Below are 24,164 nucleotides of genomic sequence, written 5' to 3'. Positions count from 1 at the left end.
CATATGGATCTGATGAGTGCAGGAAGCATTTGGAGGCTTCCCATTATGTAAATTAGAGCCACATTACTATTAAAAGCCACCACCCCAGACCCCTCCACCAGTAGGCTCCCCCTGCTTATTGTGTCTTTCCTCATTAAAGTACACTGGTTTGTGAGCATGTCTGTTGGAGTGTGTTTGCTGGAGTTTATGAAGATGTATGGACAAGGGAGAAGATCTGTGTTTCTTGAGCTCTGTTTAGGGCCTTTTATAAGAGGGACCTAACCTTTTGGAACTTTATCTCAAGCCATAAGCTTTTGACCCGTGTCTACTCATAAAATAAAGGAAATAAGAAAATAAAAGAAGACTCACTAGTGGTTAAATATGTTAACAGAGGGAAAGATGGATGAAGAAGGAGGTATGGGAATAGCTAGGTGGGTAGATGGATGAATGTCTGGATGGGTGGGTGGACAGATGGGTGTGTGGGTATATCTTCGGACAGATCAATAAGTGAACAAGTGAATGGATAGATAAACGGAATGATGGGTGGATCGATGGATGCATGAATATGTGAATAAATAGGAAGTAATGGATGGATGGATGAACAGATAGATATGTGAGTGGGTGGTTGGATGGATGGGTGGATATGTGGATGGGTAGATGGATGGATGAGGGGTGATGGATGAGAGGTGAGTGGATGGACAAATGACAGATGGGTGTATATATTGGTGGGTGGATGACTAGGGGGCAGATGGATGAATGAAGGGGGAATTGAGTGCATAGATGAGTGAATGGATGAATGCATGTATGGATAGATAGATGGATGGATGGATGAGTAGATAGTTGGATGAATAAATGAGTGGGTAGATGAATAGGAGGGTGAGTAGGTGACTGAATATTGGTAGATATATGGATCGGTGGATTGACGAATAGCTGGGTAGATGGGGGTAGTACAGATGGATTGATTAGTGAGTGAATATATGGGTATGTAGATGGGTGAGGGGATAGATGGATTAACAGGAGCATAGGTAAGTGGGTGGGTGGGTGGTTGAGTGAGTGGATGGATGGATGATGGGCAGATGATGGATGGATGATGGGTGGATGATGGATGCATAGATGGGGTAGTAAATAGATGGCTGAATGGGTGGTGTGTGTGGGTAGATAAATAAGGGGTGGCTGGATGGAAGATTGGATGGATGAATGAGAAGGTGGATGGGTGAGTGTATGGTTGAGTGGATGGTTGGATGGATGGATGGATGAACAAATGGATATATGGGTAGGTGGATGGATAGATGGGTGAAAGAACATGGATAAATGGATGGATGTAGGTGGCTGGATGAATATAAGGTGAATGGGTGCACCGATGAGTGCATGAGTTGGTTGGTGGGTGGCTAGATTTATGAGTGGGTAGGATGGATGAGTGGTGGGTGGATGGGTAGATTGATGGATAGATACATGGACGGCTGAGGGTTGGATAGACAGTTGCATGAGAGTGAATGGGTGGATTATTGGATGGATGGGTAGATACGTAGGTAAATAGATGGATGCATGGAATAGATAAATGGATGTATTGAAGGATAAGCACATGGGATGAAAAAGATAGATGGATGAGTGAGGAGTAAATAGGACATAGATAAATGACTAGACAGATATAATACCAAGACAGGCAGATTATGATATAAATAAATAATGGATAAATGGATAAATAGTTATAACAATAGATGTATGAGTGACAAGATAAACAGATGACAAATCTGTAAATGGATAAATTGGTATTGGGTGAACTGTTGAAAATATATGTGTGTGAAAAGACACCACTCACCATAAATTTTGTATGATTTTTCTGGAATACTTTCTCCCATTGTGGGAAAGTCAATCTCTTTCCTTTTCCCTCTCTTCCTCCTTCTTAAATCAGCAAGTGCTTATTCCTTTCCACTAAACTTTTCCTCTACCTTGACAATAATACAAAGCATCTCAGTCCCCTGGTGCTTCCTGTTTCCTTATCCTGAGTCACAATATTAGCATAATATTAACATAAATATTAACCATCATTTGCTATGTGTTGGTTCATATTTACTTATTTGTTCCCACTACAATGTCAGCATCATGAGCATTGGAGAGTTTGGAAAATGGTGCTGCATCTCCAAACATTAAAGGTTATTGGAATTCAATTTGTGCTCCTTGAATAAACATACAGATGGAAGGACAAAAGTGTGGCTAATTAAGTGGCTATGTGAGTAGATGGATGGCATGGGGGAGAGGAAGAGTAGATGATAAAAATTGGGCTAGAGGCTGGTGTCCTAGAATGTTGTATTGACATCCATACTGTATCATGCACAAAGATGTGTGCTGCTGGATGTGCAGGTGCCTAGGTGAGAAGATGACTGAAAAGACAGATTTATGAACAAATATGGAAAAGGTATAAAGATAACACAGAAATCTGTGTAGATGAATAAAAATAAGAGCAGAAGAATATTTGGAGACGAAAGCACGGATTGAAGATTTCCTGGTTAGACAATGCACATACAAATTGACAATGCACATACATGTAGACAGCATCAATTAGTATGTAATGGGAGGTTAATGTGCTCCAAATGGATGGGTGGCTTGCTGAACACTTCTTCTAAGTGTGGTAATGAAATAACTCAGTGTGGTAAAATGATAATTGTCACAGAAGCTTGGTGACCTGAGTTAGATCTCCAGAATCCATATAAAGAAGGAAGGACGGAAACAACTCCGCAAGAGTGTCTTCTGACTCCTGCATGCTCGCTTGGTATGTGCAGCCCCCCTTAGTAATAACACATTTAAAATTTAAAAAGACATTTAAGCAGGTGGATCAGTGGATAGATGGACAGAAGGACAGATGGATGCGTGCATGCATGGATGGATGGTCATTTGATAAATTATTTTTCAACGGAGAAATGTAATGAAAGATAAATAGGCTGATATAGATGTATGAACAATTTCTTGAAATGGTTATATTATATTCACAGAGGGGGATGGATAAGCATGATGAAGACTTGATGGGTTGATAAATGATACTTAAAAATACAAGCACCATAAAGACAATATGGATGATGGATGGATGGATGGATGGATGGATAGATAGATAGATAGATAGATGGATAGACAGATAGATAGGTAGGTGGATAAATGAATAAGTATGTGAATAGATGGGTAGATGAATGGGTGTACATATCCATGGACTGATGGATGGAGCAGTAGGTGGCTAGATGGAAAACGATAAACAGTAAGGCCAGTATCAAACATTCTGTCCTCTTGTCCATACATGGATGTCATTGCCTCAAAGCCTTAAGTCATTCCACCTGTCTTCATGGGAACTATCCCCGATTAAGGCAGCCTTCCCTGTCTGGAAACATTCTTCCTTCCTTTTGAACCCAAATTGCCCTGACCACGTGTCATTTCTGGCTGTCTAGCTGGAGTAGGAACAGGGGCCAGGAGGTGGTGTGGTGAGTTGTGGTGCCGGTGTGGTACAAGCTGGTTTCATGGGCGATCTGGTTCCACTGGCTGCCCTCCTCAGCATGGGCTCACCAGAGGGAAGTGAGGTTCATACCAGCCCGTCCTTATTCCTTCAGAGTGCGCTATTGCTTATGTGTCTGTGCTGTTTGGGAGGGCAGTGGACTCTGCTGTCTCTGCTATACACCCTGGCTCTATCTCTTCCTCGGAGATGCTAGGGGAAGGAGATGCTGTAACTGCTATGCCCAGAACAGCCAGATCTCATCCTGTAGCGAGTGTGGTGGAAAAGGCAGGTAGATAGCTTTTTAGTCGCTCCAGATCTGAGCTGTTGAGTCCTGCGACACTGTATCTGTACCATCGCTTTAAAATATACCTCCTTCCCACCAAGTGATCTATGCATGTGACCCCCAACTCCCACTTCTGTCCTCAGTAGTCTCCAGGTTTCCTGGAATCTGACTTGCTGGCCCACCTTGAGGTCACACACAGTAGCTCACGTGTGCCCATTCTGCACGTATGGAGATGGAGGACAACTGGAGACCAGCTGTGTAGACGGAAACATGGTAGGCAGTTGCTGGCAGTCAATAGACCCAACTATGGTCTTGGCTATGCCAGACTCTGCCTCTTTGACCTGGCCCAGGGCTGCTGGCCAACCTTGGTTTTCCCATCTGGCTCATGGGTCTAACAGTACTGTTCATCCGCAGTTATGAGTGTGGGTGATCCAGGAAGCCACTAGATGAAAGCTTACTCGCTCAGAACTGGCCCATGGCAACTTCCCCCCCACCCCCAACCAGCCCAGCCACTAGCCTTCAATGTTCTCCAGTGAGTCACAGTGACTAAGCCCAACCAGAAAAACAATGGGCTGGGCTGCTTGTCCCTGGGCCTGAGCCAGAGGACAGGGTAGGGGGCTGGCTGGTGAGGGCACCAACCACCCCAGTACCTTCCACCATCCTGGGGACTTTGGCTCTCTAGACCAAGGAAGATGCTCTCTGTGGTGTCTATACCTCCCTGCTCTGAATGTAGCCTGAGGATGTGGGGAGGGCAGTAGCCTCTCAACTAGGTGACCTGGGAAGATTCCTGGGGTGCCCAGCCTCCCCTGGAGGTTATACAAGAGCAGAGAACTGGGAATAAACAGAGGGAAAACTGAAGACCCAGAGGGAGGGAGAAGAGGGAGGGGAATGAGGGAGAAAAAGAAGGGAGGGAAAGGAATGGGGGAGGGAAGGTAGGAGGGAGACTGAGATAGGGATGAAACCGCCAGAGGAGAAGAGAAGGGCAAGGAGGGCCAGTCAGCTAGGTCAGCGACAGCCAAGGCCCAGACCTGGGTGGAGAGAACCAAGGGTCAGGGAGCAGCAGGCCGGCAGAGATGGGCAAGAGGCTCTGAGGATGGGGAGGTGACCTGTGGGCCAGGCACCCAGAGTGGAGTGGTAGAGGCAGAGAGGTGGGAAGTGGCAGAAGCTGCCAAGATGGTCAGAGGGGGGCATTACCACCATGCTGCCCACAAACGGGCGTGGAGGTCCAGCCAGGCCCCCACACTGCGGGGCTGGGAGGGTTTCTCTCTGACATTTTTACTAGTCTCGGAAGGAGGAGGAGGTGGTGGAGGTGGAGGAGACCGAGGGGGCGGAGAAGGGGGCTGGGGGACAAAGGGAAAGCAGCTGCTAGGCGTCCTGAGAGAGGAGAGGGGAGAGACCCACAGAGACAGGGTCCAGGGACAGAGGAAAGGCCTGGGGCTGCCATCTGGGAGCCAGCCTCAGACCCCTGCCTCCAGGGGCTGTGACAGACAGACAGACAGAGGAGACAGGGAAGGGGTGTCAGAGACAGAGAGACCAGACAGACTGACAGGGGGAGTAGTGGGGGGGGCAGGAACAAGAGAGGGACAAGAACACAAAGAGAAGGGCAAGGAGAAGAGAGAGGGCAGGGCAGAGGAGAGGAGAGGAAAAGAAAGAAGAAGGGGGGGGGGGAAGAGGAGAAAGAAGAGGGAGAGAACAGAGGTGCTGTGCCACAGCACCCAGGAGCCTTTGAAGCTGCAGGCTGTGTCCCCAGTGCCAGGGGGTCAGGCCAGGTCACCAGCATCGTCGCGGGGCAGGCCCACAGCATGAATGGCCCCGCACTCCTGAGGAGAAATGCTAGCAAACGGGGCCTGGAGAAGCTGCTGAGGTAGGTCCCTCCCAGCCCAGGCATGGTGCCCGAGGTGCCCTTGCCGACAGTGGTACTCCCCCCCCCCCAACACCCGGACTGGCAGGCATGTGGCCCACAGGCTGTGCGGGGCTGCTATGCACATGTATGGGAAGATGCTGAAGGCCAGCACGAAACCATCACCTTGGTCAGCCAGGCAGCTGCACGTCTTCCTCCCAACAGCCCTGTGTGTCCCCAGGACCCACAGAGGATGTACCCCCATAGTAGCTGCCAAGGACCCATGTCATGTTTTCTTGCTGCCTCTGGGAACTAACCAGTCACCCCTACTTTACAAGTGAGATTGGACCCATAGCCATAGGCCCCAGAAACCACTGGCCTGATAGTCCTGGTCCTGGGAGGCACTGGAACCATTGGGAATCCTGCCTCTCTGGCCACTGGACCTCAGGCCTTTGAGAGGCTTCACTCAGCCTGTTTTCTCCTATGTGTATGAGGGAACAGACAACAATAGGCCCAGGCACTACAAACCTCAGGCATGTCCAATAATTAGCTCATTGCTGTTCTCCGAGCCACCTGCTGTGCTCTTCCTCTTCCACACTCTCCCAGCTTTAAGGCTCTGTTGCAGTGCCTCCTCCTCCAGGAAGCCTGTTATGGTCTCCCTGGCCAGGAACGTTCTGCTCCTCTGCTCATCTGGTGGCCTGTCCCCTGACCTGCTTCCATGGCTGCTTTTAGATCCCGTGCTCCTAAAGGATGGGGCTGGCATTGTTTCATATTTCTATATGTTTTGGTCCTGGCTCTCAGTGGTGAGACAGGGCACAGATGGGGGTAGTAGGCAGTTGCCAGGAGAGATGGCTACCTCCAAGTCCTAGGCCTATCGTGGTCCCAGATGACAACCAAGGTCAGGACCAGCACTGAGGTCTAAGCTGGTGTCTCAGCCTCTCTCCATCCTAGCCTCTAGCCAATACTATATCCATGCCTCATGCCCGTCTTTCACGGTTAGCCCAGACTTCAGGGTTCTCGGGCATGGCTTCCTCACTCAGACTGGATGTTGCTCCAGTCTGAGCTGGGATGTATCCTTCATTGTCACTATCCCTTATGGTGTCCTGAGTCCTTAGGGAGCACCTTTGATCGATCTTATCAACTTACCAGTACCACATGACAAACAGGAAACTGATCCCAGCACCCCCTTGGTTGTGGGGTGACAGAAAGAGCCACAAGACCTAGCACCTGGCTTATGGCTTGTTAGCCCATAGGCAGGGCAATGGGGCCATTAAAGCCATAGACAAGGCAAGGCCTTGGGCAGGGGTTAGATTTGGCACCATATACAGTCTTGAGCTGAAGAAATGTGCGTGAAGACACAGAGACTGAGGTCTACAATGGTTAACCAGTGGACAGGACAGGTCCCTGGAAGGGCTTAGGGAACTCTGATGAAGTGAGAACGTAGATCCAGAGAACCCTCCCTTTGGGGGGTGGTGGAGAACTGCTTGTCCATGTGTGGAATGGATCCACAATAGATGACATGGGTTATGGCCTGGGGTAGATATATTGCTAAGCTGTGCATCTTTGAGGTCTTGGTCCTGCCATTGAACTAGGGTCCCCCACCCCTCATCTGCACAGATACACACATATGGGCAGACATATGCATGCTATCATCTAGTACTGTGACACCCTCCCCACCCCTGACCCCTTCATGCCTTTTGTCCGCATGTCTATAGCATCCAGCACTGCCCACTTTACCCTTCCCTGGAGGACAAGTGACAAAGAAAGTAGGCTCAGAGAGGCCAAGAGACTTGTTCAAGGTCACCCAGCAAGTAATGGTGAACCTATCTCCTACCATCCATTGCCTTTGCCCAGACCTTTCCTAGGAATCCAAGGCTCTGCCTGTCCCCTCTGTGACAAGCTCTGGAGTAGTTCCTGTATGTCAGCAGAAGCCAAGGTGCACAGAGAATCCAGCTTAAATTTGTAAGAAAGAATTTTATAGACTAGTGGGGGAAATAGTGGCAAGTCTCCTAGTCTGAGTCTGGGTGTGAATTGGGAGCTTAACATGTCGCTGGCCAGACCTACTCCCTTGTGCTAGGAATTTGGGAACCCACTTCCTGCCCCCAGTAGAGCCAGGGTCCTCTCAGGTCCGCCATAGGTTAGGCCAGGGTTAAGGAGGGCCATCTGGGCTCTCAGATGACTACCTGGTTCTGCATCACACACACCCTGGTGGGGGAGCTAGAGTTAAGAGCAGCTGGGCTGGTCAGGAGCACCTTGGATTGATGCTGGCCTAAGAGACTGAGCCAGGAGTCACCTTGGCAGGCATCACCAAGCAAGGTTCCCTCTGTCTCATCAGTCCCAGCAGCCATCAGCCCGCAGATAGCATGGCATCTGTCTATGGCTCTCCTGGGGTATAAGACTCTTCAGGCAGGCTCCCACTCCAACATGTGGCCCACTGGGCCTCTGGGGATCCCAGTGTGGCAGAGGGTAGCAGATGGGGCTGGCAGTCTGCTGGGTGGCCCAGTGGGGGAGGGGAAGCCAGGCCTCCAACCACAGTGTCCAGGGAGGCGTGGTTCCACGGGCCCATTGGAGGCCGAGATCCCGAGGGTGGGGTGGCCCCACCCTGGCAGGCCGGGTGGCCGGTGGGCGGCACCCCCGCGGGCCGGGTGGTCTGTCTGCCAGAGCCTGTCCTGCCTGGAGCCTGGCCGAGCCAGCAGCAGGGGGTACAGGGACCAAGTGGCCCAGCCCCCTGGGCAGGGTGTCAGGGCCAGAGCCCAGAGGACTGAGGTTCCGGTTCCAGTCCCAGCCGGTGCGTCAGAGCTGGGTAGATCAGGCGGCAAGCAGCAACCAGGGCGCCAAGGCACCCAGAGACTCACCCACTCCATACTTCTGCTGGAGTCAGGAGGGGACACCCGGGAGCTCTTGGGACCCCCAGGATAGCTGCAGGGGCACAGCGCCTAGGGACACTGCTACAGGCCCAGAGCATCTCTTCAGAGAACAATGCCAGAATGAACTACGAAGGCCTCCAGAAGACAGGTGGGCACATGGGCTACAGGAGGGCAAAGGGCTTCAGGTGGGCACAGGGGCTGAAGTAGGCAAAAGGCTACAGGTAGGTATAGGGGCTTTAGGTGGTAGCTGGGGTTAGAACCCCTTATGTGGTTCCCTGGGCAGAGAAAGGTTCTCAGGCTTTGGTACCAAGTGAGACTAGACCTGGCCCCCAGCCCATACATAGATCTGGTTGGGCAGGTTGCTGTCCCAAGGAGCAAGAATGTGGCTATGAGGGTCTTCTGCTATCCACCCAGGGCAAGGGACATGCTGAGGCCAGCTGGTAATGGCACTCAGGGAGATAGAGGGCCTGACCTGGAGAGGCTGGTACTGGGAGAGTAGCACACTGGATGCTCCTGGGGTGGGGGGCTTTGAAGCTCCCCTGAGAGAATTTGTCCCTCCAGGTAGGAAAGGAAGAGAAAGAAAGAGCAAAGAGGGAGGAAAAGAACAAGATACAGGGGGAAGGGGGAGGTGATGGAGGGGTTCCTAGTCAGCACCGGAGGGAAGGTACTTTCTCTGATGTCCCCACTTACCTGACCTGGGCAGTGGGAGGCTGGTATTGAAAAGGAAAGGATAAAGGCGGTGGTGGGAAGAGGCTTGCAAGCCAGCAAGAGAAGGGTAAAGGACAGAAGGGAGGAGGAAGAGCTGTGGAAAGGGAGGAGCCAGTGTCCCCTGAACCAGGACCCCCTGACCCAGCGGCTGCCTCTCGACTCCTGATGCTGCCTTGTCTCTTTACATTTAGTTCACAGAGGGTGGGGGGGGTGTCACCCTGTCATGCACAGGTCCCCCAAGTCTAGGACGCTGTCCTTTTGAGCCTCGGCATATATGGTGGGGACGCTGAGAACCAGCATGCCTGTTTCTCTCCCTCAGATATGGCTTTTCAATTTGTCTCTAGGTATTGGCCTGGAAATGGGCTCGGGACCAGCGCAGGTCCCACTGGCCTTGGCTGATGTGACATCCATGGGGATGCTGGTGGAGGCTTGTCTTTCCTGCTTGCTGCAGCAGCTGGGTTCAGCTTCAAGGACCTGTGAGGGGGTCGGGCTGAAGGTTGAAACAGGCTGACCTGGGGTAGACCTCTTCGTCCCCCAGCATCCCAGGAACGATCAGTCCCCCTTAATGGGCCGGGTAGCATTCAGAACTCAGACGTGGCTACAGAGCCAGGTGGGATATCCCTGGATCAAGGAGAAGATTCATGTTGAAAGCAATCAGTGGGTGCCTAGCTGCTTGTCCGGCTCCTTGGAGAGGCAGGAAAATTGAGGTACACAGTAGGCTCAGGGCCAGGCGTAGGACGATAGGTTGGGGAAGTGACTTGGCTACATGCTGTCACCTGCCATGCATCTGTCCAGGTGGGAAGCCAAGTGAGAGAATGTGTAAACCTGTGACCAGATGAAGGGTGAGGCATTTGAGCAGCATCAATTAAGAAAGCTGTAGCCAGGCCTTCGAGGCGAGGTGGATCTGGGTACAGCCAGCCAGGGAGGAAAGAGGAGGGGATGGCAGTCTCAAACCCGTGCCAGGCACCATCCCGTGTCAGGGAGTGTGCCAGAGCCTTGCCTTGTGAGCCCTGTGAGCATTCTGCCAAGGCTGTCTACTACTGCGAGCCACAGTTTCTCTGAGCCCGGTCCCCACTGGGATCTTGGAGATGAGTGAGCCGGTGAGAAAACAACTCTTAGCAGCAGAGCTCAGACACCAGGGAGGTCTCATGGCTGCTGTGAAGTTGGCTCCAACTCTGTGGCAATTCTGGTCGGTGACATGGAGTGTGCAGAGCCAGTGAGGGGAGAAAGCAAGCTCGGGCCAACACAAGCCACTGTCATGACAAGATGTAACAGATTTGAGGTCTAGGCCCTGGTGTCCACCCCTAGGCCCTAAAGGGTCAGGTAGGATTGTCAGATTGGGCCAGAGATGTTTGAGTTAGGAGTCCTGGATGAGGGAGCTACCAGCAACGGACGGACCAGGAAACACATCGTAAGAGGTAGGGTTCCCAAATCCAAGGGTGGGGATGGGCTCATTAGTGGGACAACCAGCTTGGTTCTAGACCCCACTTTGATGGCAGAACCCTGATTTCAGCCTTCGAGGGAGGTGGAAGATAGATGGGCCTGCAGCATCCCCACTTTTTCCAGCCTCAAGATCTTAAAGAAAGGCTCTGCAGAACCCAGCTGTGGACTCCCTTGAGAAAGCCACACCTTGAGTTGTGGCTCTGACTGCCTGACACCTTTTCCAAATGCAGACTTAGAGGGCTTCTTGGGCAGCTTGGGTGGTGTGATAGACTTCTGTGGACTACATCCGACCCAGCCAGGCTTTTCCAAAGGGTTTCGTGACCCCTAGGTGGATTGGCATACCTTTCCTGAGGTATGGCTCCAAGGTTCACCCCAGAGGAGAGGTAGTGCCTGCCTCTCCTGAGTGCGCATCACCCCAGGAAGGAGTGTGCAGGTAACAAGATACTTAGTGGGTAGCCCCAGATTGTGGGGTAAAGATGGATGGAAGACAGATACAAGGACCCCCCTTCCCATGTAAGGCTCCCAGAGGCTAGGGAGCCGCAACAAGATAGATCAGGATGTACCTGCACTCAGGGACATGGGAACAGGAGGATGTGCCTTTGTATTAAGCCTAGGAAAATGGGAGCACCCTGGAGGGGAACCAGCTTTGTCACTTCCCCTCTCCTGATCCCCCAAAACCATGGTCTCTTCTGGAAATGTCTCCCAGATGCCTATGTGTTTGTCTGAGGCCTTGACCACTCTGCAGCAGCTCTTACCACACCATGCCACCAGGGCAGCATGGGCGATGGTACCTTGCCTTAAGTACACTGTCAGTTTCAGGTCCCCATCCACTGCCCTGTGTGCCTTAAAGAACCTGTGGCTATTTCTGTGGCCCTTGATCTAAACCAAAGGCCCAGGGCTGGCCTCTCAGCACAACTAGGGTGCACGGGGAGCGGGGGGGGGGGGGCGGTGGAGAGCTTATCATAGTTGGGACCGGTGGGTGGGGGAATGCTTAAGAAAGAAAGAGGAAGTGGTCTTTTGGAGGAAAAACAGGTGCCATGGTGCTAGGAAGGCAAATGCAGCTAGTGGGGCGGGGGGCGGCAGTAGAGCAGATAGTAGATATTGGGGTGTTATTGAGCGGGAGTAGGTTACAGGCCTTCAGAGGCAGGGATGGTGGCAGAATGAAATCTTGGTCTCTCTGACTCCCCTTGCTGATGGTTAGGACACCCCTAACCATGTCCCTGTGCAGTCTCAGCTTTCCTGCTCCTCAATTACAAAAAATAAATAAGTAAAAGATGGGGGGCAGCCCTTCCCTGTTCCACAGGAAGAACTGAAGAGATGCTAGCTGGGTAGGGTTTGGATGCAGCAATCAAGAGAGGTCAGGTGGGACAAAGACAGAGGAGGAGGCCAGGAAGACTCTGAGGGAGCACAGCCTGACACATTGGCCTGACAGGCCTGACAGGTGGGATGGCCTTCTCAGGGAGGCTTTGCCACTGAACTCCAAGCAGAGGCCAGCTGGGAAGACTGCTCGGGGGTCCTGAGTGGAGGCAACTAGATGTTGTCCAATGCAGTGTGCTACCCCATGAGAAAAGGCAAACCCAGGGGTGGAGTACAGCCCATGGGGACAGCACAGCTTATGATGGAGGCACCTGGCCTTAGCTGTCACAGGGGAAGCAACTGCAGTTCTAGGTCAGTTCCTGAAGACAGTCCCTCATGAGCTCCACCCACCCAGAGCCTTTTGCATTCAAATGGTACCAAGAGTTGCCGGCACCACCAGGCCCATTTCGGATGGACAGTGCTTCCATCCAATGGAAAGGAGAGAGATGGAGCCCTCCGTAAGGTGTCTAAACCCTAGGACCCCAAGCTGGGCCTAGAGACTTATGGAGAGGCTATGTGTGTATGGGGAATGCCTTCATTCCTCCCTCCCTTCCAGACCTGGGGTGCCCCCTAACCCCTATCCTTGCTCCTCTGGGACATGCACCCATAGGCTCCTCCCACCTCCCCTACCCCTTGCCCTCCCACTTGCTAGCCCGATCCCTTCTTTTCCCTAGAGCAGGAACCAGGTATCATCCTGATTCTGCAGCTTCCTCCATGTTACATGCCCATGCCAGGGCCCTTGTGCTGGGCTGCCCCAATGACAGCAGGTAACTTCCCCACTTACTGTGTCTCTCCTCATCTGCCTTTTACCCTTGGGGCAGCCAGAGATTCCTGGCTCCGAGCATCCCCTCTCCCTGCCCAGAACTTTCTGTGCTTCCCATATCCCCAGCCAACCAATCTGCACTTTTTAATCTTCCCAAGGCCCACCCCTTAGGCTTGGCTACCATGACCCTTCAGAGCTATCCCTTGTGCGCATAGCACTAACCAACTCCCAAGAACTTGGGCCCGCTTGTGTGTCCTGAGGGTAGGGCAGACAAAGCACTCAGCGCAGAACAGAGAGTTTGACTCCTTAAAGTGGGAAGCACAGATCCCATAGGCATGCTTGGCTGTCCTGGCTACCTGTGACCCAGGGCAGCCTCACGGGAATCTGAGATGCTGGGGCTGAGCCCCCAATATTAACTTGGGTGTTTTTGCCTCCTCTCTTGGGTGCACATGCTGCCTACAGTGGACAGAACAGCGAGGTGGGAAGACCTGGGTGCCAGGTAGCCAGTCAACCCAGCTCCCCTTGGCTACCTCTGACCGACTCAGGCTGTTGTCGTGGGACCCCTTAGAGATCTCCATGCCGGGCTGGGGCTCTGGCAGCCATAACCTAGTACTTGACTGTCTCCAGGGGCCTCTCTTATCCCGTGCTGTGTACCCAGGCTCCAGTCAGTGTCTCTCCCAGCCGAGGCCCAGATTCTTGCTGCACATGTCATGGACGCTGGGCTGCTCTGAAGGCCACTTCCTTGTTTCCCATTCCCGGTGGCGGCAGCGTGACACAAACATGGCTTTTCCCTCCCACTTCCTCTGGCCTGCTTCCCACCTCCTTATGCTCCCCCACCAGCTCCTAAATATAACCAGGGCTTCCTCGAGGGGCCACCCTGTGGGCCATGGCATCCCTCTGAGGTCTGCAGACTTCTTGGGACATTTGACTTTGTATCAATTCTCCTTCTCTCTGTCCTACGGGTCCCGCTCATCCTTCATAACTGTGGTCAAATCATGCCCCATCCCTGTGACCAACTCATTGCAGTGCTTTTCTGGGCAGTGGAGACAGGATCTTGTCCGTGCTCAGCTAGAAAGAATATGAAGGGAGTACTGGACCAGAGCCAGGTGTCCAGGGATGGGGACCAGGCTCCTTTTTCCTCACCTTAGCCTCAGGGAGGGAACTTGGACTCTCCTGCCTGCCCCATCTGACCACTCACCTACTGACCAGGGGCTCTGCACCCTGAGCTCACTCCACACACCCACCTCCATGTCTCTTTCCAGAGGTAGGTGGCAATTGAGCATTTGTACACCCACACCCCTCTGTAAATTGTCCCACAGAGAGTGGGACCCCTGCATCCAACAAGCAATGGGTCCTGCTGATAGAAGTTGTGGGACATGGGTGGTGGCCTACAGTAGTCTCTCAAGACTGACCCTGAGTTCCACCTTCGGAGGTCTACCCCTATTGTTGGGAGCCTGCAACAAGAGGGTTTTCCTTGTTCTGTTCCTTCTCCCAAGGGCTACGCCACTTGCAGGTCAAGTGTGCCACTGATGGGTAGTGTTGTGGCCCTGGGGGAAGCTATTCCCCTGAGGGTAAGAGACCCTGGTAATCCCAGAGTGTCAATTCAACCACTTCTGGTGGCTGCCCCCCAGGTTCCTCACTACTTCCAGTCCCGTGGTACCCAAGAGATGGCGGTGGGAAGGGCCCCTGTATCCTAAAGGAGAGAAGATCACCTGGGATATTCTTGCACGATCCCACCCCACCCCCACCCCACCCCGACCCTCTCTAGGGTCCCCCTGGGGAGTGTAGGAACAGGACAGGTACTGAACTTTGAGTTCAAGCTGGCTGGAAGGGGCAGTCACATGGGCAGCCTGCAGGGGGCAGAATTGCAACAGGGACTGAAGCCAACCTCTCCTTGGGAGGACAAAGAGTGTGGGTAGCTGGAGGCTGGGAGGGATAGACCCAGGGATAGGCACTGCTGGGCTCTCAGCAGGATCTAGGCAGCAGGAGAGGGGGTAGGGATACAGCGAAACAAGACACTGAGTAGGGGTGCAGAAGGCAGGGGTGCCTGCCTTGAGTTAAAAATCCTCATTCAGAGTGGGAGCTGGTGGGGGTCTGTACACCCTGTTGCACCTGGGTGGGGCCCCAGTCCCAGGCCCAGCTCCAAGCCCAACTCCAGCCTGTGGTAAGCCTTGTGATAGTGTGGGCAGGATGTGGGGGGACAGGGCCCCATTCCTCAGCCCCTAGGCTGAGCCCTGGGCCCCTGAGCCAGAACAGACTCAGGAAATGGCCTGATTGCGTTTGTACGGGAACGCCAAATCCCTTGCAGCTGCGCGGGGCCAGGGCCACGGGCGGGGCGGCCATTGCCAGAGTCTTGACAGCTCTGAGAAGTACGTGCCAAGGGGTCTGGGCCGCTGGCCGGGGGGCGCCTTTCCCAGGCCAGAGGCCCCCACCCCACCCCACCCCAGGAGAGCCACCCCCTTCCAGTTCCCAGAACGGAGCCCAGCTGTGGAATAGTGACGGGGTGAGGTCATGGGGAGGGGGCGCATTACTCATTGCTTGAGGCAGGCAGGCGGGAGGGAAGAAGCAGGGGAAAGGGGCCCCAGGCCTCCTCAGCCTCAGAGCAGGGTCAGGAGTTGGGACAAGCTTCTCTTCATCAAGGGGGCTGGAGGGGTGATGATAGTAGACCCCTATCCTGTACCCCCACTATCCCCAAGACTTTGTTCAGGAAAGGGCTAAGTTAGGGTAACTTTAGAGGGGGGTGGGTCCCATAAAGGATGTTCCCAGAAAATACACTTTGGCCTCCTGCCAGTCCCAGGCTCAGGCCGGCACCACGTTGTCGGGGTGATGGTTAGGAAAACAGTAAATAGTGAGGCAGGGGCGGCCCCCTGAGGGAGCTTGGGAGGGGATAGGACCTGCTGTGTGTGTGATCCCCTGTTCCCCACCCATGCCCGCACATGTTTCAAGACGACCCTGTGTACTCATGTGTGAGCACGTGCGTGTGAGGGCCTGTATGTGAGTGCCTACGTGGCCACATGAGATGTGTATGTGTCCTGCACCCTGCTCAGGAGAGATCTGTGTTTGGGTCTCTGTACTCATCGATATACTCATTTAAAGCTGAGCCCCTTCAGGCTTTGTGTGCAGGTGACAGGCTGTGGTGGCTTGGATTCTGTGTTCCAAGAGGGTAGTACCCCCAATGGGTCCTGCACACAGTGTGCTTGCAGGGAGTTGCACTTGGTAGAATGGGACCAGGCAAGGCTCTGGGTCCCATTCAGAGTGAGACTCCCTACCCAAGATACCCACACTCAGAGAACCGAGTCCTATGCCCCAGTCTCAGAGTGCTCGTACACACACACACACACACACACACACACACACACACACACACACACACATGAACTTTACACATAGGCTCAAAGAGATGTACACCTACCTACCCTGCACATACATAGATTCAGAAAGCAAGAACAAACCTACGCCAAGGGGTATCTCTTTACGGTCTGCTTCTGAAGCAGGCAAAGTGAGGAGCCCTCCTCTCCCCATCCACTCTGCCCTGACATTTTCGGGGACTGCTGGTAAACGTGTGTGTGTGTGTGTGTGTGTGTGTGTGTGTGTGTGTGTGTGTGTGTGTGCATGCAAGGAGCAACCCACAGCCCCCAGTACACAGAGCTGTACTTCACCGGGTGGAGAGGGGCCAAAAGCGGCCCCCACGTTGGCTGAGGCCATGGAGGGAACTAGGAGGCCCACGGCATCTGCCTGTGATGGGAGCCAGGTGTAGGGAATTAAGGGGCTTTCTCAGGCTGGAAGTTGAAGGCCCTTCTGAGGCTGAGGCAGGCAGCTCGGCTTGGGGGTGCGAGGTAGGAGCGGGCAGGCAGCTTGCATGGCTGGAGTCCCATGTGGCTGGTGGGGCGGGAGGTGGGGGGGATAAGGGAGGAGTGAACCTCATCCTGGAGCCTGTGGAGAGGCCTGGCTTTCGTCTGAGAGGCTTAGGGGAGACCTGGAGAGATTAGATCATGTGCTGGCAGGGCTTCCTGGCCAGGGGACTGAGGCCCAGAGGGGAGCGCGGGATGTGGGGTCATTCGGCGGACACTGCCCGGGAAGCACAGAGACCCCAGAAGGGAGACACAACTCTGAGCAGCTCAGGCACCTTAGGCCTGGGGCAGTGGGAATTGTAGGGGGAGGATTGTAGGAGGGGGGGGGCAACCTGGTGGGACAGGCTGCTGCAGGGGTTGGGGGTGGCAGTGGCCAAGTCATGGGGTATCTACTACCACCAGCAACACAAGTTTGCTGTGTAGTTCTCCAGTTCCTCTGGGCCCAGGGCAGCCTGATTCCTCTGACTGTCCCCTGTCCCTGCTTAGGGAAAGGGATTCTGAGGAGCCTGAGTGTCAGTATGCTCTGGGAGCTGCAGATGTTGCTTGCCTCAGTTTCCCCACCTTCAAAACAACCCAGAGAGACTCCATAGAGGATGCTGGGATGACAGTGGGAGTGCTCTAAGGTCCCTAAGTGCACGGTAGAGAGAAGAAGAGGCTGATAGGATGACATAGAAAGCCTGACCTGGTGGCCACTAGATGCAGTCTCACATTTGGAGGCTATGTGGTAGCTACCGTGTCCCAACATGCCATTCTTAGGAGGCAGGAGGTTCCAGACAGGGACTGTAGGGGTAGCTATCTGACTGGTGGCCATGGCCAAAGCTCTCTCTGGAGTCCCTGTCACCTTTTCCAAAGCCTTCCTTGGTCCCCACATGGAACAGGGTAACCCTACTCTATCATAGGAAGCAGCCAGCAGGATGGGACAGTTGGTCACCAGCCCCAGCACTGGGTTGTATGAAGCCTATGTGGACACTGGTGTCTCTTCCTTTCCCAGAGGGTCACCTGTGTGTACAGAGCCCTGGCATTACCTCCTTGGCCAGAGGCACTTTTACAACTGCTTTGCATCGCCTTCATCTTAGAGTAAACTGAGGCCTGCAGACTGCTCCAGGGGCTTGGCCTCACCAGCCAGCAGCAGGGCTTGTCCATTACCCAGCATGTGGTATGGCTGTCACAGTTATGTAGCAGGACTGTCTCTGTGCCTGCTCCTCCAGGCTCACAGCTCAGCGGAAAGAAGAAGATGAAGAAGAGGCTGCCCGTGAGCAGCGTCAACGAGAGCGAGAGAGGCAGCTGCAGGACCAGGACAAAGATGAAGATGATGGCGGCCAGCCCCAGGAACAGCCAGAAGAACAGACACTGTAAGCTGCTGGGTTCTGGACCCCTGTTTACTGCCACAATGGACCCGGGCAGAAGCACACAATTGAGGGTCAGGCTTTGGTCTTGGAACGACAGTGTAGGAATTAGAGGAAGGGACCAGCTCCTGGGACAAGGGTCATTATAGTCTCTGGTAAACACCATCTGTGGGATGCTGCCTGGCCAAAGGGTCCGCAAAGCTATGTGAGCTCCCCCTCCCAAACAGCCTCCAGGGGCCCTGAGTCAGGCTCTGGACACCCTGAATGGCCCCAGCCCTGGCTTGGACTGGTGTTGACCCCAGCCATGAGGCCCTGGTCCCCAAGCCCCCCGCCCAAACTCCTGGCTGCCGGTGACTCACGGAGGCCACGTCCAAGTTGGCGGCCACAGGCCGGCTCGTTTCCTCCTCAGGCCCAGGAGGCCTCCGCGGCTGGGTTGGGCTGTTTTTCCAATAACTCTCCCCTTCCTCCTGGCCCTGTTTTGTTCCATTTTCTCGGAGTCAGCAGCTTTGGGCGGGGTGGGGTGCTGCAGGGGTCATGGCCCTCTCAGCCGGGTCTTCAGTTACTGGGTCCTTGCTAGCCCCTAACTTCTTCTTGCCCTGTAGCTTGAGGAAGGCTGTGATGACCAGCCTGAGGGCCAGAGCAGCCTTAAGAAACCCTAGACGGGCAGACAAGGAAAGGCACAGCCCTCTCTTGTGAAGCCCTGGACTGAAGCAGGAGGCAGAGCCCTGCTTTTGGGGAGATGCAGATTAATGAAGGAAGCATAGCTCTGCCTTCAGGGAGCCCTGGACTGTTGGAGAAGGCATAGCTTTGTCCTGGGGAGCCCTAGCTTGAAGGAAGAGGCTAAGCTGTGCTTTTGGAGAGACCTAGACTGACAGGGAGGACTGTCTCTGCTCTTAGGGAGACCTAAATTGACGCGAGCAGAATACCCTGGCCTTCAAGGAGTCCTAGACTGACAGTGAAGGCACAGCTCTACCGTCAGAGTGCCTTCCACTGATGGAGGTGTCATAGCTCTGTTTTCAAGGAGTTGTAGACTAATGAAGAAGGCATACCCTGGCCTTCAGCGAGCCCTAGACTGAAAGTAGAGCCATAACTGTGTCCTCAGGGAGCCCTAGACTGATGGTGGAGCCATAGCTGTGTCCTCAGTGAGTCCTAGACTGATGGTGGAGCCATGGCCCTGCCCTCAGGGAGCCCTAGGCTGATGGTGGAGCTGTAACTGTGTCTTCAGGGAGCACTAGACTGATGGTGGAGCCATAACTGTGTCCTCAGAGAACCCTAGACTGATGGTGGAGCCATGGCCCTGCCCTCAGGGAGCCCTAGACTGATGGTGGAGCCATGGCCCTGCCCTCAGGGAGCCCTAGACTGATGGTGGAGCCATAGCTGTGTCCTCATAGAGCCCTAGACTGATGGTGGAGCCATAGCTGTGTCCTCAGGGAGCCCTAGGCTGATGGTGGAGCTGTAACTGTGTCTTCAGGGAGCCCTAGACTGATGGTGGAGCCATAACTGTATCCTCAGGGAGCCCTAGACTGATGGTGGAGCCATGGCCCTGCCCTCAGGGAGCCCTAGACTGATGGTGGAGCCATAACTGTATCCTCAGAGAACCCTAGACTGATAGTGGAGCCATAGCTGTGTCCTCATAGAGCCCTAGACTGATGGTGGAGCCATAACTGTGTCCTCAGAGAACCCTAGACTGATAATGGAGCCATAACTGTGTCTTCAGGGAGCCCTAGACTGATGGTAGAGCCATAAGGTGACTTTAGGGAGCCTAGACTGATGGTGGAGCCATCATGTTGCCCTTGGGGAGCCCTAGACGGATAGGGAAAGCTTCTTGGAAAGCTATAGGCTGCTAGGGAAGGCATAGCCCTACTCTGGGTGACTCTCAGACCACAAAGAAAGAAAACCTAGCCATGGAGAGCCACCTCTAAAGCAGATGGTTGACCTCACAATGGGAGTCAGGGTTTCAGGGAAGAGACGAGGGAAGGAATATAGGCTGTAGCGTGAAGATCTTTCCTAACCCCCTCTTTCCCTGCTCTTTCATCTCTAGCCTGAAGTCCTCTGAACTGGATGAAGATGAGGGTTTTGGTGACTGGTCCCAAAAGTCAGAGCCACGGCAGCAATTCTGGGGGAACGAGGGCACTGCAGAGGGGACTGATCCCTCTCAAAGTGAGAGTCCAGAGGAGAAACAAACAGAGAGGCAAGTGTGTACCAGGCTGAGCAAGTCGCTGACTCTCTCTGACCTCAGCTTGGACCGAGACAACTCCTTTCTGCCCACCCTTCTCCAAAAGCACCCCCCCCAAGTGCTCAGAGAGTGTGAAGTGACTAGGGAAGTAGGAAGAAAGGGAGATAGATGGCAGGATGGCCAGTGAGGGGGCTACAGAAAGAGAGCAATGAGGATATTACATTCTTGGGTTCCCCAGGGCTGGGGGCCCCATCCTGACCAGCTGTGGCCAACTGGGGGGGCTGCCACATCAGCACACAGCTGCGGCCTACTTACGTAATGTAGGCGCTGCAGCCCACGCCCGCCCACCCTCCCCAGGCTGGCTGAACTCCATTCCCACGAAGGGGAGCAGGTACTTCCAGATGTGTGCTTGTGAGGCGGCCCAGGGGACACATTTTCCAGATGTGTGGATGTGTGTGCCTGTCTAAATCAGGATGGATGGGGGCCCAAAGCCCCCTTGGGTCTGAAGACGAGGGGCTGATGATGAAGTCTCACCTTGCCTTTCCCTCCCCCCCTGCCCCCCAGTTCAGGACCAGGTGTGAGGATAAGTCTGCCTATTCCATCAACCTAGTCAGAGAGGATCCACAGCCCTGCTAAGGAGCCCCAAAATTGGAGACCAGGGCCCCACTGCCTTGAGTGGGCCAGAGCCAAAGGCTGAGCTGTCTTCCCTCAGCAATTCATCCCCTCCTGGCCCCTCAGAGGCCCCTGGGCCAGCAGGAGCAACTGCTCAAATCTTTCTCATGTAATGAACTTCAGTTTCAGCTTGCAATCATCCTCTGTACTCCAAAATCCCTCACTTTTTGGCGGACTCTGGTTCTCAGCCTGCCCACTGCCAGCCATCCTGGGTCTGCCCCATCACCAGCCTTGATTTCCCTACTTTGTGCCTGTGTGCTTTCTGCACATTCTGGGTTTCGAGGCAGGCAGCCACAGCCCTGCCCTCAGCTCACTCTCTTCTCCTGCTCAACGGTAGGGGGCACTTTAGATCTTCCAGCCATGCCTCAGTGCTGCGGCCTCCACCCTACTCTCAAACCCGCCTGGCTGCCTGGCCCGCCAGCTCTTGAATGGCCCCTCTGTGTGGCTGCTGCTGGCTCCGACCCCAGCCCACCTTGGGTGGTGGGTTTGGGTTTTGGCTGGCACATACACCAAGGGGCCTGACATCATGGAAAATACAAGAATTTACTATCTTCTCCTTCAGGTTTAGAACCGCTCAAATGAAGAGTCACACCCGGCCACCCATTGGCTAGCTGCCCCTCCCCAAGGCCCCTTGCCTCAGTAATGCAGTCCCTTTTCTGGCATTTTCCATCTGCTGACCCAGCACCCCCGAATACTCTGGGCCTGGGCCCCCAATGGCCTCTCTTCAATGTTGTGTTCTGCTGACCCATTTGCCCATATATGGGCAAAGCATAAGGACCCCGAAGCTGGCCTCTATCTGGATGGAGGGCTGCAGGAGTATCCAGCTTCAGTCCTTGAGTGGCCCTATAGAGTGAGTAGCTAATGTCTTCAAAGGGGCCATGTAGGACTTCTCAGCACAGAGACCATAGAAGACAGAGATGGCTTTGAACAAAGCTCTACATTTCTTTCTACAAAAGTGCTACCGATGGGCCTGCAAGGTGCTCAGTGGGTAAAGGTGCTTGCCACGAGGCCTAACACCCTGAGTTAGATCCCCAGGACCCACAGGTTGGAAGGAGAGCACTGATTCCCTCAAGCTGTGTTCTGACACACCCCTGTCTCTCTATAAACAAACAAACAAATGTAAAAATCATTTTTTTCAATAGCTGGGGTCTTTTTTTTTTTTCTAATTCACTTTGCATCCCAATTGTAGCTCCCTCTCTGTTCTCCTCCCAGTCCCACCATTTCTCCCTCTTACCCCTTCCCTCCCTCCGCTAACCCTCAGAACGGGAGAGCCCTCCTCCCCAACCATCTGACCCTAGCCTAGCAAGTCTCATCTTTTTTGATGGCCTGTCAAGGCTGCTTCACCAGGGGAAAGTGATCAGCGAGTGGGTAGCAGAGTCCGTGTCAGAGGTAGTCCCTGTTTCCATATTAGGGAACCCACATGAAGACTGAGATGCCTACTACATCTGAGCAAGGGGTCTAGGTCTTTTCTATGCATGGTCCACAGTTGGTGCATCAGTCTCTGCAGCTGCCTCCCCAGCCCAATAGCTGGGGTCTTAAGAGCCCTGTGTACCAACTCATTGGACTGCCTCCATTTTACAGGCGATACACCAGAGGCTTGGAACTAGAAATAGCCTAGAACCAAGCAACAAATGGTCCTCCACAATTGTCTTTCTCTTCCTTTTCTCCCACAGGTCTCACCAAGCCGAAGTCCACCTGGAGGACTTGAACCTGAGCCACAAGGAGCCCAACCCAGAGGATGTTGTTGGGGCTTCTGGGGAGGCAGAAGAGGTGAGATCTCCCTCAAGGTTGGGTCTGTGGTACTCCATGAGTGCTGTGGTCTCATAGACTGGCCTAGAAGACACATCATCCCCAACCCTGTACTTGAGTCCTTCCAGGACACATTTTTGGAGGGTGGTGAAGCTGGTGACCCTCTGGGCAAGTTCCTCCTCCACGACCAAGAGACTCCTTCCTGCACTCGGGGATTCCAGAGCTGTAGCATGTCAGGACCAGACCAGGCCTGAGGCCCCCGGAGGGGAAGACCGCTGCTCCAACAGGCCCTGGGTGGGGCAGGAGGGTGCAGGGAGGGGTCATCTGGGCTGCCTGTGTTTGTTATCCCTAGCACCTGACAAGCCATCAGGCCAGGACCCCCAGCCCTTTGGCCTTGGAAGACACTGTTGAGCTGAGTTCACCTCCCCTGAGCCCCACCACCAAAGTAAGTGAAGCCTAAGCATCCCCTTTCTCACTGCTTATGTCCGCTGTTCGTGTTCTCCTTAACCCCTGCTGCACTGGTAAACCCCTGTGATGTAGAAGTGGGATTGAGTCCGTGGGTAGACTCACTGGGGATGGAGCATGGGCCTGTTATGGCTATCCATGACCCACACCTCTGTGCACCCTCCACAGCTGGCTGATAGGACGGAGTCCCTGAACCGTTCCATAAAGAAGAGGTATGTCTTCCTGCTCTTTGGCATTTTCAAAGACAGGGTGGGAGAGCATCTGTGGGTCCAGATCAGAGGATGTGGTGCTCTGGGAGGAACTTTGGGTGGACTGGGAGGACCTTGGAAGGGAATATAAGGCTTAGCCTTTCTTCTACCCCCAGCAACAGTGTGAAGAAGTCCCAACCAACATTACCCATTTCCACAATCGATGAGCGCCTGCAACAGTACACCCAGGCCACTGAGGTAACATATACTCAGTTCTCTGAGGCCAAATCTCCTCTTTAATATGCCGCCATCAATCCCCCTAATACCCACCCACCTAAGCAACTATCTGTACCCCGTCATATCCCTCTCTCTACTCAACCAGTGCCCTTCCATCCACTCACATTGCCTCTTCCATAAACCCTAGGTCTCTCACATTACAACAGGCATGCCTCTGTGTGTCCTGTCATACACCCCATTCAACCGGTGCCTTTCCCACCATACAACACACCGTCATGCAGCCAATACTCCCTCAGTCTAACAAAGCCCGCTTACTTAAACAACATCCCCCTATCTAACCTAGCCCCCTCCATCAGAACTGTTCTTCATTTTATACCTACCCCTCCACCTAAGCAACACCCCTCCGTCCAACCAGTATCTCTTTATTTAACTGGTACCCCTCCAGCCAGCCAGCGTCTCTCTACTCAGCCAGCATGACTCCACCCAAACACTGCCCCTCCATTCAGGCAACATTCCTCTACATACTCCTTCTCTACTCCATTCTGAGTCTTCCTCCATCAAGCCCTCATCCTTCTTCACAGCCAACACCCTCTTCTCCATCTATCTCACATAGTACATCCAAATAACGCTCCTCCAGCCCCAAGACCTGTAGCATGAGGCAGAACTTGGAGTAGCACATCTGTCCAGAGTCCCCCACCTCCAGCAAATGCAAAGATGAGCAAGGGCTGCTGATGTCTGCCCATGGTGACTGTCTTGGGGCTCT

The 24,164-nt window shown here is 53.8% G+C and overlaps 1 protein-coding gene across 2 annotated transcripts in view; it reads left to right on the top strand.

Annotated features, from left to right (window-relative positions):
* Positions 1-24,164, top strand: part of LSP1 (lymphocyte specific protein 1) — a 33,779-nt gene that overhangs the window by 5,152 nt on the left and 4,463 nt on the right. The window contains exons 2-7 of one of the 2 annotated variants that reach the window (XM_084773821.1): positions 17,777-17,920; positions 19,956-20,111; positions 22,436-22,532; positions 22,864-22,956; positions 23,145-23,188; positions 23,341-23,422. In XM_084773821.1, coding sequence (XP_084629947.1) covers positions 17,777-17,920; positions 19,956-20,111; positions 22,436-22,532; positions 22,864-22,956; positions 23,145-23,188; positions 23,341-23,422 — 616 coding nt within the window. Of the gene's footprint in view, positions 1-7,993; positions 8,596-17,776; positions 17,921-19,955; positions 20,463-22,435; positions 22,533-22,863; positions 22,957-23,144; positions 23,189-23,340; positions 23,423-24,164 lie in introns of those variants that run through there. The other variant, XM_084773820.1, reaches the window with a different exon arrangement.

Source organism: Acomys minous, assembly GCF_964271855.1.
Source record: "Acomys minous genome assembly, chromosome: 2".
NCBI lineage: Eukaryota > Metazoa > Chordata > Mammalia > Rodentia > Muridae > Acomys > Acomys minous.
Note: the sequence above shows the minus strand (reverse complement) of the source record. Positions and strands in the feature narration are given on the sequence as shown.